This window comes from Acipenser ruthenus, chromosome 33, assembly GCF_902713425.1.
Source record: "Acipenser ruthenus chromosome 33, fAciRut3.2 maternal haplotype, whole genome shotgun sequence".
In the NCBI taxonomy this organism is placed as follows: Eukaryota; Metazoa; Chordata; class Actinopteri; order Acipenseriformes; family Acipenseridae; genus Acipenser; species Acipenser ruthenus.
In genome coordinates, this window is record NC_081221.1 from 12,613,930 (window position 1) to 12,629,029 (window position 15,100).

Consider the following 15,100-nt stretch of genomic DNA (forward strand, 5'->3'; position numbering starts at 1 on the left):
CACAGCTAAATATTTTATTATTCATAAGCAAAAAAGGAAAAGCAATAACACATTTCAATGTGCAATTAACATTTAGTAATTCATTGTTTTTAATTTGCAAGACCAAGTAGAAGCTTTTTCTCTAATGTATTTTATAGATAATATTCCTAAAAAGAATTTAGAACTGTATGTAACAATGATCTATAGTAAACAGCACCAACTACTTTATTAACAAATAAAGCAACAGCAATCAGGGATGAATAGAACCTGAAATATATCAAAATGCTAAAACGCTCTTATTAAAATGATATAGAAATGAAGAGATGCAGGCACAGGCAGGATGCAGCGGGTTACAGTAACAGCAATACTCTTTCAGAATGGACTATACTGGCATAGGGAACCAGCAGCAGCAACACACAGGAATAATTGAACTTCCGCTTAACTCACAACACTCACTAAATACAGGTACATGCAATCCAATTAGACTCCAGTTATCAAAGCGGTTTCATGCAGTATGATCTCCTCTGTGCTGCTGCATTCCCCTGCTGGGTTGAGCATGGGCTGGTTTTCTGGGTTGCTGATGGTCTTGTTGTCGGGGTTGCTGATGGTCTGGTTTTCTGGGTTGCTGGTGGTCTAGTTGTCGGGGTTGCTGGTGGTCTAGTTGTCGGGGTTGTGGTCATTGTTTTTGAAGTAGTTGAATCTCGCTTTGGAAGTTCTGTAAGCACAATTCAATTTACATACAAAGGATGCCTTAATATCTGACACAGCAGCCAGTACCTTCTACACAATTGACCACCGCCAAAGATAAAGGGCCCAATTCACGTCCCAGTGGTAAGACTGGAGGTGTGTTATTATCACTCCTCAAACTTCACTCCTTGCTCCTGCTGTAATTCACCAACGTCCTCATGGCATTTTTTCGTGTCATTTGATCTGCTCTCATGAATAATTACTTAGCGTTAATACCACCCTTTATACCGTGATAGTGGGACTCTTACCTCTTACAGACAGAACACTAAAACAATGAGAAGCGTCTTGAAAACTACACCACATTATTACTGCGTCACTAATTCAAGCACACACACTGAGCTGTGTGGGTTACATCATTTGCTGAAGGGTATCAGCACTGATATTAAGACAGAAATGGTACCAACGCCAACAAAAACATTCTGTGAATCGGACCCAAAGTCAGTTATCTACAGGTAATGGCCGCTGCAAAGGGTACTAATGCTGTTCTAGACATTGTGTGTATTTAAATGTGTTTTAAGCTGTTTGAAATGTATGTCGCTGTTTAAAAGCGAGTTTCAGGATTTTAAAACTCCAGTCGCTTTAGAGGTTTAGCTTTTAAAAGTCCCATTAGCTTAATTTACATCTGGGATAATGACTGAACTCGCTGTGCTTAGAAACTGATTGACTGAGAAGATCTGTGAGCTTTACAATATGGGATAATGAAGGGACTTTGAACACACAGCTTCAATGGTAAACACAAGGGTTTGGTGTTGGCAGCCCTTCTCAGGTTCTGTATTCTAGTTTGCTTTTGTTATGAATGTGTGGATGTTATTTGAAATTATACTGCATGTTATGATTCTACCAGAAACCCCTGTGTGTTAATCCACAGTGAATACATTACACAAAACAACCAATCAAAAGAAATCAAAAATCTAAACCCAAGCAGTCAGTAAGTTGTCAGTAAGGACTGCAGCTGAAATCTGCCTAGCAGAGGTCCAAATGCCAGTGGAGCAGAAGAACATTTTGTTCAGCAAGAAAAAAACAAAACAAGAGAGCTGTAACGTAACTGACCAGCAGGAAAATGACCCTTAAACAAACCCCATTGTGTGTGTGTGTGCTGAAAACAAGGCAGGGTGTTCATGTAGTCACACACAGGACCTTGAGTGGTTTCAGCAGTTCAGCACATATTCTTAATTTTAACACAAGTACTCACCAACCAGAACATGTTTATTATATTTACCTTGAACTGTCAGTTTAACAGCCCTGTGAGTGACACATTCCCTGTTGATCCCCACTATACACGTGTAATCCAGAGTGTCCTCCAGTGTGAGCTCAGAGATTAGCAGAGAGGCGTTTCCAGAGGAGACTTCATCAGACAGCTTCACTCGGCCGCTCCACTGTGCAGGGATGGGTGCGGAGGGGGTCTTTGAATTGTAGATTAATAGAACACATTCTCCCTGATATTGATATGCATACCATGTGACTGCTACATCCTGCCCAGGGGTGGGGGTGTAAGAACAGGGCATCACTGCTCTCCCCCCAGCTGAGCCAGAGACAGCATCACGGTCTGGTGCAGAGCAATCTGCTATAAGAGAGAGAAGAGACCATAAACTCAATGGAATAAACACCTACATTCTTCTGTTGATGATATTTCGGTTGTTCGCTTGTATTTATGTTTCAGATCTTTCAAAGACAACGCTATAGATGAAAGGTTGCTGCTGCTTCCTGGTCCCTAATCACTTCCTGTGTTGTTTTCCAACCTGCTCCAATGGTCTAGCAGCAATCTGACCATGTGACCTGCAGCAAAGGTACCAGGATGCAGTAGTCAAAGGGCTAAGCACAATAGAGGGTGTGAAAATGGACTGAAGCATTGGTCAGCACTTCTAGAAGTAACAACATGAGTAAGAAGAACAGAGATGCTCAGGTTGTTCATGAGGTATGATGTGGGGTGTGATGCAGCACGTGGAGCAGCTCTTGTAAGACTTGTACTTATTATTATCAGCTTCATTCAGTTTTGGGAAGCTAAGATACACTAGTATTGTTATCTCTCTAGCTTTCAATCACACAATCACCAATACATTGTACGAAACTTTTCCTCTGCACCCACTGCCACTAAGTACTGTATTGTACTGTAAACATCTGGGTAAATGAGGGCCAGTATATTGAAAGCAAGGGCTTCCAAACAGGTGTGTCTCATGCGTTAATTAAGCAAATAACATCCCAGCATGCTTAGGGTCATGTATAAAAATGCAGGACAGGCCTGGTTGCCTATAATTATGGCTAGCATGGCTGCAAGGGGAAACCTCAGTGACTTTGAAAGAGGGGTGATTGTTGGGGCGCGTTTGGCAGGAGCTTCAGTGACCAAGACAGCTCAACGTGCTGATGTTTCACGAGCAACGGTGTCTAAGGTGATGTCGGCATTGAACTCCGAGGGAAAGACATCATCAGCAAAGGGCAACAGCAGGGGGAAGCGCATACTCCAGGATCGTGATATCCGTGCTTTAATTCCAAGTGCAAGGCAAAACAGGCAAGCAACTGCAGATCAATTGACTGCAAATTTCAACCTGGGGCGCGAGCAGCCAGTTTCATCAAAAACAGTCCACCGAGAACTCCACAGAGCGGGATACCATAGAGGCCCAACGCCCTATTAAGTGACTTTACATTGGGGTTTCCATTTTTTTGTCCACTACCTGTATATGGACTACATTAATGTTTTAGGTGGGGAATACATTCGTTTGTTTTGAAGGGCTAATCTATCATAATCTTATTTATGTATTTTTATTTTGTAATCACATAATAACCGAGATTTGTATTCAAGTTGAAATTGTATTACAGCATAAGGAACAGCGTGTTATTGAAAACAATTTAAATGGATAAGTGACTGATTCAAATGACAAAATTAAACATGACTGATGACAATAAAGGTAAAACTCACCCACGTTCAGAGAAACGAAATAAACGTGGCCGTCTTCTACAAGAGCAACATTGGACCAAGCGCTGTGACAGCCGCAGGATCAAGCCTGGTGCTCTCGCAAGAGCGCTCAGCACCATTGAAAACACATAGAGCTGCATTTACCCAGCAGGCAAGCACACCTTTTCACCACAGTGGGAACATGACTGTGCTGCAATTGCGAGTGAAGGTGCACAAAGCTGTATGTGTATGATTTGTGTGAAAGTCCTCCCTAATAAAAACTACAATTGAAATCACACAAACCATCCAGAATACAAGGACGTGAACCCGCCGCACAGCAGAGCCACACAGAAACAAATACCAGATCTGAAAGCCAGTTTGAGTTTCAACAAAGCACAACTGAGATTTTTTTTTTAAGATGATGTAAACAACAAAGACTAGGCAAACGTCATTAGTTAACAGTGGCCAACTCTTTACAGTGGATCAGATGTGCTGTACACCTAACACAGTTGAATAAAGTTTTATAGATACACGAACAGATGTTTTATCTTCTGTTGCATCTTCTTCAGCAGCCGCAGCTATCCCAGATATAATAGATTTGGTTACATTGTTTAGCGTCAGGAGTTTAAGCATGATTTAACTGCGCAGCAGATTCCCCAGTTGGATGATGAGCTGATAATATCTCTTTAGCAATGAAGCAGGCACGGTGACGTCACCATAATGATAAACAGTAATGCCGCAGGAGTTTTGTACTAAAGCAGGGTCAGCTGCTGCAGGGAAAACAAAGTTTATTTCTCAAACTGACCATTTTAAGAAATGTGAAAGCAGAACGCACAGAAATACTTGGGACTGTAATTAGGAAGTGTACTGATGAGAAAAAAAATGAAGGGAATTCAAATTGAAATGTACAGCAGATTACTCGATGGCAGAAGAACAAACGCCATTCACTAAATTTAGCTCTCAGATTGTACCAATGAAAATATCTAAAATATATGACAACGCGCTTGCGGTGGTGTATTTAATATCGTAAATAGCAGAACAAACACGCTGCGATTTAAACTTGTTTTTACTGAACAATAAACAGTAACATGTAATCATAAGCGCTGTCTGTGTTACATGCTGTCAGATCAGGACTTCACTAACACTGAGCATGGGAGCTGCTGTTTCCCATTACAACTGTACACAATTACAGGCGCGATCACCAATTCCATACACAACACCTGCAAAATATATAAAATACAAACATGCTGAGTTCATTGCAGTCATCAGCTGCATAGATGAACCATTCAGCAGAATGAGGCAACAAACAAGTGAGTACAGACTCAACACACCTGGCTGTAAGATTGCACACAGTTTAAGATTGCACACAGTTACTGGTACACCTGGTGTTGGAAACACTGGTACTGGAGAGGAAAAGGTTGAAAACCACTGGTCTAGATGGACCCTGCATAATAACTGAAGGCTCTGGACAAAACATCTTAGAAATGTCTTCATGGAGAAAGAACAACATGAATAAACAGACAGATTTTGTCTTTTGCTGCCAGTATCACATTGCTCTCATATTTCAAATCTGAAGTATCTATTTCTGAAACGTCTGCTTCAAAATGATTTGTACCCATAAGGAACATGACATGACAAAGAATACAATCTACACACTGTTATAAATATCTCTGCTTTCTGCATTAGAATTGTTACAGTTTACAATTTTAGAAGTTAAAACTTACAAGAGACTAAGTCAAGTAGACAGGCGTTTGGCTAGTGCCTTCATTACTGTACCTGACTCGTTTGTTCTTTCAATGCTAAAATGTAATTAAATGCTGCCTTTTGCAATTACAAATCCATTTTACCTAAGAGAAGAGTTTGTTGCAGTTTAAAATATTGTGGAGTCTTCCCTGACATTTCACATATTTTACACTGTTAGATGTACTGTTAGATCCATAATCGTCTTACAAACAACATGTTAGTGTAAAATGCTGCTCCCTGTATAGTTTGTAATATAACAGTGTTTGTGTTTGTCCAAAGCTGTTAGTGCTCTGTAGGGAAATCCCTAAACAGCAATGTGCCCCCTACTTTAGTAGAGGTTGTGAAGCACTGCTCTGAGAGAATCACTTACCTGCTGTGAGGTGAGCGCTGTTTAAGATCAGTAGCAGTGCCAGAGCTTGCTCAGTGCTCAGAGCCATTCTCCTCTCCTCTCTCTCTCAGTTTCAGCACAAAGTCCAGCACTCGGGTTAAACTCTATTTGTGTTTGATGCTCTCAGCTCTGTGACCGCACTAAATGAATATTTCCTGTACTGTTAGTTTTACCAGAATGATCTATATGTGTATTTTTACACACCTGCATAGCGTACTGACCACCTCCTGTTCTCAGTGTTGTCTGTGGTTTCAGTAGGACACAAACAGCATGGGTTTCAAAATGGATGGAAGTATTAAAAATCTACATTTAATCGAAGTCTTTTAATTTGCTTTGGTTTAGTTCTGGACTGGATTTGGAAAGTATATTTTCCCAGAAGGATTTAACGGTTTTAATCTGTTCCAGTTTGGAAAGTCTTTCATGATCTCATGAATTCACTCTTTTGTTCTGTTAAGGTACTTTTTAAGGTATTGTACCAGTATGTAAAATGACCTGTTAATGACCCAACAGCAAAATGAAATCAAAATGTTACCCATGCACAGAACTGCGTACAACATAAAAGGAAATGCAATTAGAAAAAAAAAAAATACAGTTTCCAGAATTAAAACCGCATCCAAAGTCAGTATTGAAAGTTGCAGAATTTAGTGCTCGATAAGGCCCTAATGTCACAGTTCACTTGCAAATGAAAATGCACAAAAGCAACAACAGATTTAAACAAATATACCTCACAGTATCTAACACTGTTCAATGATTAACTGTTTCACATTCCAGTAGCTGGTCTCGTTCACTTTGTTGTTGCTGCATTTCCATCAGGTGAAACTGGAGGAAGCGCTGTGTAACTGCACAATACAGACACACTGAAAAAAGCAGGCTGTGACGGATAATCAAATAAATTGTAATATTGAAGAGATGGGCTTTGTATCAGAAAACTGGTGGAGGAAACGGAAATGGCGAGTGACGGGTAAGTGCATTCATTTGTGTGTGTGTGTGTGTCTATATATATATATATATATATATATATATATAAAATGGGAATTGATTTGTTTCTTAATACAAGGATGGTAAAACGCGACTGACGTGTATCTGAATGTTGTATATCCCAGTGCTGACCATGTCAAGTTTGTTTTAAATACTAAATACTAAACAATAAATTGGTGCGTTGGTAATTCATGAAGCTTTTCTTGTGTGCTGTTAAGCATTAAGAGGTGAAGGGGGTGTGATTAACATGAGATATTATATTAGCTGTCTCTGCTCTATCTCCATACAAGGTGTGAAACAAGTTCTTTATCTCAAGCGTCACACATTCTGCAGTACGCCTCAGCCACAGTGTGGTCAACTTAAGCCTCACGTCATCTGCTTTAAACATTTAGGACACACGTCATGTGATAATATTAGAATCAACCATCAGTTCCGTGTGAAAGTATATTTAAACTTGAATTCATCAACTTAGTGAAAGTGAGTTTGCAATGAATTGCTATGGAATAAACCCAGCATGATCCCTCTCCGTCTACCTGCCCATATGAAAGCTCAGCAAAGTTCAAGAACAGTTTTGTGTGGTAAATGAGAGGCAAAGAGGGATTCAAAAGCATGGTGAAGCACAGTAAACTGCAGCAGTACTGTGCAAATTCACCACGGTTAAACATTTTCAGTTTCTAATAATCTGCCCTTTAAAAGCTTTCCGTTGCTGTTTCTGACACAGGAAGTCTATCCAGAAGTGTCTGTTTTGTTCAGAGCAGCACAGGGCACAGAGCAATCTGATTGTGAACACTGTTACAAAGGGAGAGCATATGGGGAAAAAAAGATTAAGCAGAATTGTATCACCCAAAAAATAATATATAAAATATAACAATAACATATGAAATATAAAATCAATTGCAAGTTGTTCTTTGCTGTTTTTCATCTTGATTTTCACCACTGCTGTACATGACCTGTGTGATCCCACATTCTACTGAGATAGCTGCTAATTATGCCTCAGGATCAGAACCTGTGCTTGTATTTATTTCTGCATACAAACCATGAGCGTCTTATATCAGGTTAGAAGTGGATGAAGTCTCAATAGAAACATCAGCAGTCCCTGTTTACCAATGAAAGGGCTCTGCCCATCATCAATGGTGCTGTGCAGTGTGTGCTGTGCAGTATGCGTGTGCAGTGTGTGTGTACGTGCTGTACAGGTATGTGTACTGTACAGTGTGTGTGTGTGTACTGTTTGTGTGTGTGTGCTGTTTGTGTGTGTGTGTGCAGGTGTGTGAGTGTGCAGTGCGTGTCTGCTGTTTGTGTGTCTGTGCTGTTTGTGTGTGTGTGTGTGTGCAGTGTGTGTGTGCTGTGTGTGTGTGTTCTGTGCAGTGTGTGTGTGCTGTTTGTGTGTGTGCTGTTTGTGTGTGTAGTGTGCAGTGTGTATGCTGTGCAGTGTGTGTGTAGTGTGCAGTGTGTGTGTGCTGTGCAGGTGTGTGTGCAGTGTGTGTGCTGTGCAGTGTGTGTGTGCTGTGCAGTGTGTGCACTGTGTGTGTGTGCAGTGTGTGTGCAGTGCAGTGTGTATGTGTGCAGTGCAGTGTGTGTGTGTGCACCATCCTTTCGTATTCTGAGCCCTGGCGGTGAGATGAGGTTCAGAGCTCTGTAAGCACATCATGCAACATATTCACACCACGCATGTGTTGCTCTTTTGCATAGTGGTTGAGATGCTCGCTTGTGGTGTGTGTGGTTACTGGTTTACACCCAGTCTCTGTCATGTTGTTTAATGTTGTGAATCGGATTCAATGATGAAAGGAAATATTAATTATTAAAATATTAATATTTGTGAGCAGCCATGTTCTTACTGTCAGCGCTGCACTCTAGGGACTGTCTACCAATTACAACACTGTCAGTACTAGGGACTGTCTATCAATTACAACACTGTTAGTACTAGGGACTGTCTACGAATTACAACACTGTTAGTACTAGGGGCTGTCCATCAATTACAACACTGTAAGTACTAGGGACTGTCTACCAATTACAACACTGTTACTATTAGGGACTGTCCATCAATTACAACACTATTAGTACTAGGGACTGTCTACCAATTACAACACTGTTAGTACTAGAGGCTGTCTATCAATTACAACTCTGTTCGTACTAGGGACTGTCTACCAATTACAACACTGTTACTACTAGGGACTGTCTATCAATTACAACCCTGTTAGTACTTGGGATTGTCCATCAATTACAACACTGTTATTACTAGGGACTGTCCATCAATTACAAAACTGTCAGTACTAGGGGCTGTCCATCAATTACAACACTGTCAGTACTAGGGACTGTCTATCAATTACAACACTGTAAGTACTAGGGACTGTCCATCAATTACAACACTGTTAGTACTAGGGACTGTCTACCAATTACAACACTGTTAGCACTATGGACTGTCTATCAATTACAACACTGTCAGTACTAGGGACTGTCTATCAATTACAACACTGTCAGTACTAGGGACTGTCTATCAATTACAACACTGTAAGTACTAGGGACTGTCCATCAATTACAACACTGTTAGTACTAGGGACTGTCTACCAATTACAACACTGTTAGCACTATGTACACACAACAGCTTATTGACAGATGACCATGTATTCAATGTCATATCATTGCAGCCTCTACACTGTTATATACATCACATCCAGCCTGATTGTGGAGCTGCTGCAGAGTTGTAAGCTGTCCTGCCCCTATCGCCTCAGTCCATTGGTTCCAGGCTCTCCCACCTGATCCCTATCACAGACAGCCCCTGCTGGGCTACAGTACATGATGCAGCAATGTCCACTGATCAGAGCTCCTTACACTATTCCTGGATGTGCTATCATTTAGTAGGAACTCAGCAACTGGATGATAGTGAGATTTAGATCCACATGATTTCAAGGGCTGGTTTTCAGAAACATGCATGCCATTGATAAAAACAATGCTCTTGTTATGCTATGATGGGGTATTAATATTTGTGTAACACTTTGTGTAGGCCAAACCCAGGCATCATCCTCTAGTGAACTGTATCCCACAGCACAGCGTTGCCCAGTGATAAGGGTGCTTGTGTTTATAAGGAATATTAACTATTGATTTAGAATCATCCCTCGTGCTTCTTACTAGCTTTATTAATATGCCTAGTCCCCTTTTCTGTGCTGAGAATCGTTTGTTTTATTATATATTTTTGTTTTACATTTCAGATATCCTGTTGTAAGAGTTTCCCACAGTAAATCTTGACTCAGCCACTGACTCACTGTGTGCGCCCCTGAGCAAGTCACTTAACCTGCTTGTGCTCCGTCCTTCGGATGAGACGCAAAACCAGCAAGTTCCTATTGGAAGGGACTCTGCAGCAGCAGTTGTGATGCAGAGTTCACCCCCCTAGTCTCTGTAAGTCGCTTTGGACAAAAGCATCTGCTAAATGACTAATTAATAATAATAATAATAATAATAATAATAATAATAATAATAATAATAATAATAATAATAATAAATAACAGATCTGCACAGTGATTGCAGTTGGAACACTGGAGTAAGAATTCCAACACATGACATCACCGCGTTCCAGGAAGCAGGAACAACTTTGCATCTCTAGTGCTGTCTTCAGCAGAGGAAGTAGGTGGAGCAGTTCCTAGAGCTCATGATATCTGAGAATCATTGCAAAGCCTTGGTTAGCAGCCGATTCAGGATGCAGACCATCCTTCCCAGCAGTCCCTTACAGCAGCTTTGATAAGCGTGGCTGGTGTTCCGTGTGGTTTTGACTGCACTTGATTTGTCGTGTGCTGTGGCGCAGAGCTGGGATTGACCCCATTCCCCCGGTTAGGAGTGCTGTGCTCTGTAAACCACACTGCACCCTCTAGAGGAACTCCGCTTCAACTCTCTGTATTTCTGCATCCGTCTCCTGACCGCTGTTATCTTTCACCATTAAAGAGCACATGAAAGACTGTACTAGTGTATGAACGAGAGGACACCATTCATCCATCCTAGTAGCTGATTGATCTCAAAGCATTGTCAAGTTGTTTCTTCAAGGATCCCAGTGATTCAGCATCAGCAACATGGTTAGGTAACCCTTTGTAACACTTGGTAACTCATTCCACACCCTCACCACTCTCTGTGTAAAGAAGTGTCAGCTACCCTCTGTCCTGAGTCACTGCACTTCATGAAGCTGTGTCCTCTGGTCCTGGTTTCTGCGCTGTGCTTAAGATTGTAATGAACTCAATGATCTAAATGGTGGCAGGTTTAATACCACAACCATAAAACTAGGACATTGTTTCACGGTGCATTCACAGCATTGAGTGACATTGAAAAGGGATTTATTATAAATCACCCTGACTCAGAAAAAATACCAGAGCAGTGTGAATAATATAGTTACTAATTTAACAGTATCCTCTCCATTAGTTTAAGAGATCACAATACAACCCTATGGGTGTTTTCGGGACCTGTGACTCAGGCAGCCTTTACTGGTGCCTGTGGAATCTAGGGAAACAGCACCACCTGCTGTCGCAGAGCCGCCAGTGCTCTTGTCCTGCTGCTGGTATCAGCAACATTAACCATCGCCGCGGTGCCGCAGAAATCTGATAGAATCGCGAGTAAAGCGGAGGGAACACGAAGCCACTTCCTGCCATGGAAGTTGGTTTCAGGCCACTGCAGGGCACACCAGGGGAGGCTTGGGGTTTGATACAGCAACCTCAAACTAGGCCTCCCGGTCTCCTGGAACCAGGTTTCAAACCACTGGTCCTGAAAAAGTGTTTTCGTGTTCCTTCAGCTTAAGAAAGGGGTTGAGCAGCTGGGGTTGGATGGTTCACATTATTATATTTGTTCACGTTTTTCTAAAACGAATGTGTTTTACTACATCTGCAAAAATATTAAACAAACTACAGTTCCCACAGAGCACCGCGGCGCAGATTCGACGCATAGCCGCGTCGTCACGCTTGCATCGTCATCAGTGTTCAGCCGGAAGCAGCATGGCCAGCAGGTAGGTGCGATACATAAAGTGATGTTAATAAAAGCAGCCAGCGCAGTCCTGTTTACTGGTGCTCTGAGTTCACTGAATGCTATTGAGACAGGGACTGGAGTCAGGAAAGATATTATAGATGATATTCTAATAGCATTCAATGAAGGTGCAGTCAGAAGGTGCTCGGTAATGAACACGTGGATTTGATGGCAAAAAATGGGTTATTGAGAAAGGAAGTGGATATGGTACTCCGTCTGTGCCAGGCCGAAATAAATGCAACAGCTAAACAAAAAATCAGGGAATTATGACGAAATCAATGGAAACACAATCCTAAGGGAAGGTTTCATTACGATATACAGCCAGGTCAGGTTAGGGAATGAAACATCTAGAGGGGAAGTGAACAGGGCGGAAGAAACTGTATGAACAGATTGAGAACTGGACATACGGCATTGAGTCAGCATCTGTTTAGAACAGGGAAACATGCAGATGGGTTATGTGGAGAATGTCAAAGGTTAGAGACTGTACAGCATTATATATTAGAATGGAATTAATTCAAGCAACAAAGAGAGGTATTAATAAATCAGTTGAAGGCATTAGAGGCGGATAATTTATCAATACACAGAATATTGAAGGAGGGGAAGGGAAAACAAAAAGGAAAAAAAAAACATTCATTACAGTGCATACTGAGTGCTGGAAAATGGGGATGTATCTAGACGAAGACATCGTGGAAGGGCGTTAGGGGGCGCTCGTCATCTGTTATTAGATGACATGCGCCAACTCCCTCCAATCAGAAGCAGCAGCAGCAGCAGGAAGGAGAGCCAGTGAGAAATAGACCCTGTTGCTTTAATTGTAGAGTTCAAGGGATTCTTTTTTCGACCCGAACCGAGTCAGAATCCGGGAGACGGTATCCTATCACGTAGCGCTTACGGTAAGCAAATACAATGTTGTCCTAACATGTCTAACTGTTGCTATAGCCACAGGAGCGACGTCACACCTGTAACCACGTGACTGGGGCTCCTGCAGATATGTAGGGGTCTACCTAATTCGCAGAAATCTGGAAATTGAGGGGTCACATCGCAGTTCACCTCGTAGGGGTCATGCATACCGGACTAGTACAGAGAGAAAACAATGATCTGCTTTAAATTAACTACTCGCCGCAAGCGACGCAAACTACGTATCTTAATTATGTAGTTAGGATTTTTTTTCCCTTCCTGTGTGCATTACACTTAGGATTAAAAAATACCTTCGACAAATAACATAAACAAAACAAACTCCAAAGCGGTTAACTTTCTTGTTTGCTGTTCACATGACAACAGTGTTGTAATCAGCCTATCAGTGCGTCTGCACTGGCTTTTCTTTTCCTGTACAGAAGGTGGGACTAAGGCACTGTTGCATTGCTATTTTGATTCAGGTTGATAAAATCTGCTAGTTTTCAGCTGTGGAGGTAAAGTACAAAAAAATGGACGACAAAGCAAAAAAAAGCAAAGTATATTTCGGCCGAGGATCGTGTCGAGACATTCCCCAAAGAAACTGTGCATGCAGATGGAGCTGCCTTCCTGACGTCACACGCAGCGTGTCGGGACGCGCTTGAAAAGGCGGGACCGCATTCCCGAACAACACTGCCGCGCATTATCACTTCAGAGTTAGGAGTCGACTGTAAAGCTGTCACATTATGCATTGATTTTATTTGATGTTATTATTTCTTGCCACGACAACACACTAATTTATTTTTATTTATGTATGTATGTATGTATTTATTTATTTGTGTATTTATGTATGTAATTATTTTAAGGTAATAAACAAATTATAATTATTTCATTATTATTTTACTCTCATTAAGTTGTGTGTGTGTGTGTCTCCTCTCTCATTATCAGTGACACTGTGTGTGTGTGTGTGTCTCCTCTCTCATTATCAGTGACACTGTGTGTGTGTGTGTGTGTCTCCTCTCTCATTATCAGTGACACTGTGTGTGTGTGTGTGTGTCTCCTCTCTCATTATCAGTGACACTGTGTGTGTGTGTGTGTGTGTGTGTGTGTGTGTCTCCTCTCTCTCATTATCAGTGACACTGTGTGTGTGTGTGTGTGTGTGTGTGTGTCTCCTCTCTCATTATCAGTGACACTGTGTGTGTGTGTGTGTGTGTGTGTGTGTGTCTCCTCTCTCATTATCAGTGACACTGTGTGTGTGTGTGTGTGTGTGTGTGTGTGTCTCCTCTCTCTCATTATCAGTGACACTGTGTGTGTGTGTGTGTGTGTGTGTGTGTCTCCTCTCTCATTATCAGTGACACTGTGTGTGTGTGTGTGTGTGTGTGTGTGTGTCTCCTCTCTCTCATTATCAGTGACACTGTGTGTGTGTGTGTGTGTGTGTCTCCTCTCATTATCAGTGACACTGTGTGTGTGTGTGTGTGTCTCCTCTCTCATTATCAGTGACACTGTGTGTGTGTGTGTGTGTGTGTGTGTCTCCTCTCTCTCATTATCAGTGACACTGTGTGTGTGTGTGTCTCCTCTCTCTCATTATCAGTGACACTGTGTGTGTGTGTGTGTGTGTGTGTGTGTGTGTGTGTCCTCTCTCATTATCAGTGACACTGTGTGTGTGTGTGTGTGTGTGTGTGTGTGTGTGTGTGTGTGTGTGTCTCCTCTCTCATTATCAGTGACACTGTGTGTGTGTGTGTGTGTGTGTGTGTGTCTCCTCTCTCATTATCAGTGACACTGTGTGTGTGTGTGTGTGTGTGTGTGTGTGTGTGTCTCCTCTCTCATTATCAGTGACACTGTGTGTGTGTGTGTGTGTGTGTGTGTGTGTGTGTGTCTCCTCTCTCATTATCAGTGACACTGTGTGTGTGTGTGTGTGTGTGGCTCCTCTCATTATCAGTGACATTGTGTGTGTTTGTGTGTGTGTCTCCTCTCTCTCATTCAGTGACACTGTGTGTGTGTGTGTGTGTGTGTGTTTGTGTCTCCTCTCTCATTATCAGTGACACTGTGTGTGTGTGTGTGTGTGTGTCTCCTCTCTCATTATCAGTGACACTGTGTGTGTGTGTGTGTGTGTGTGTGTGTGTCTCCTCTCTCATTATCAGTGACACGTGTGTGTGTGTGTGTGTGTGTGTGTGTCTCCTCTCTCATTATCGGTGACACGTGTGTGTGTGTGTGTGTGTGTGTGTCCTCTCTCATTATCAGTGACACTGTGTGTGTGTGTGTGTGTGTGTGTGTCTCCTCTCTCATTATCAGTGACACTTGTGTGTGTGTGTGTGTGTGTGTGTCTCCTCTGTCATTATCAGTGACACTGTGTGTGTGTGTGTGTGTGTTTCCTCTCTCATTATCAGTGACACTGTGTGTGTGTGTGTCTCCTCTCTCTCATTATCAGTGACACTGTGTGTGTGTGTGTGTGTGTGTGTGTGTGTGTGTGGCTCCTCTCTCTCATTATCAGT

General features: G+C 42.0%; 1 protein-coding gene across 1 annotated transcript; it reads right to left on the minus strand.

Annotated features, from left to right (window-relative positions):
• On the minus strand, positions 1 to 5,967 carry LOC131704977 (salivary glue protein Sgs-3-like). The gene is made up of 3 exons (XM_059006797.1): positions 5,730 to 5,967; positions 1,946 to 2,290; positions 1 to 694 (listed from the first exon to the last, which is right to left on the minus strand). Exons 1-3 carry the CDS (start codon positions 5,794 to 5,796, stop codon positions 474 to 476), a joined length of 633 nt encoding a protein of 210 aa, XP_058862780.1. The 5' UTR covers positions 5,797 to 5,967; the 3' UTR covers positions 1 to 473.
• Between the last annotated feature and the right edge of the window lie 9,133 nt (positions 5,968 to 15,100).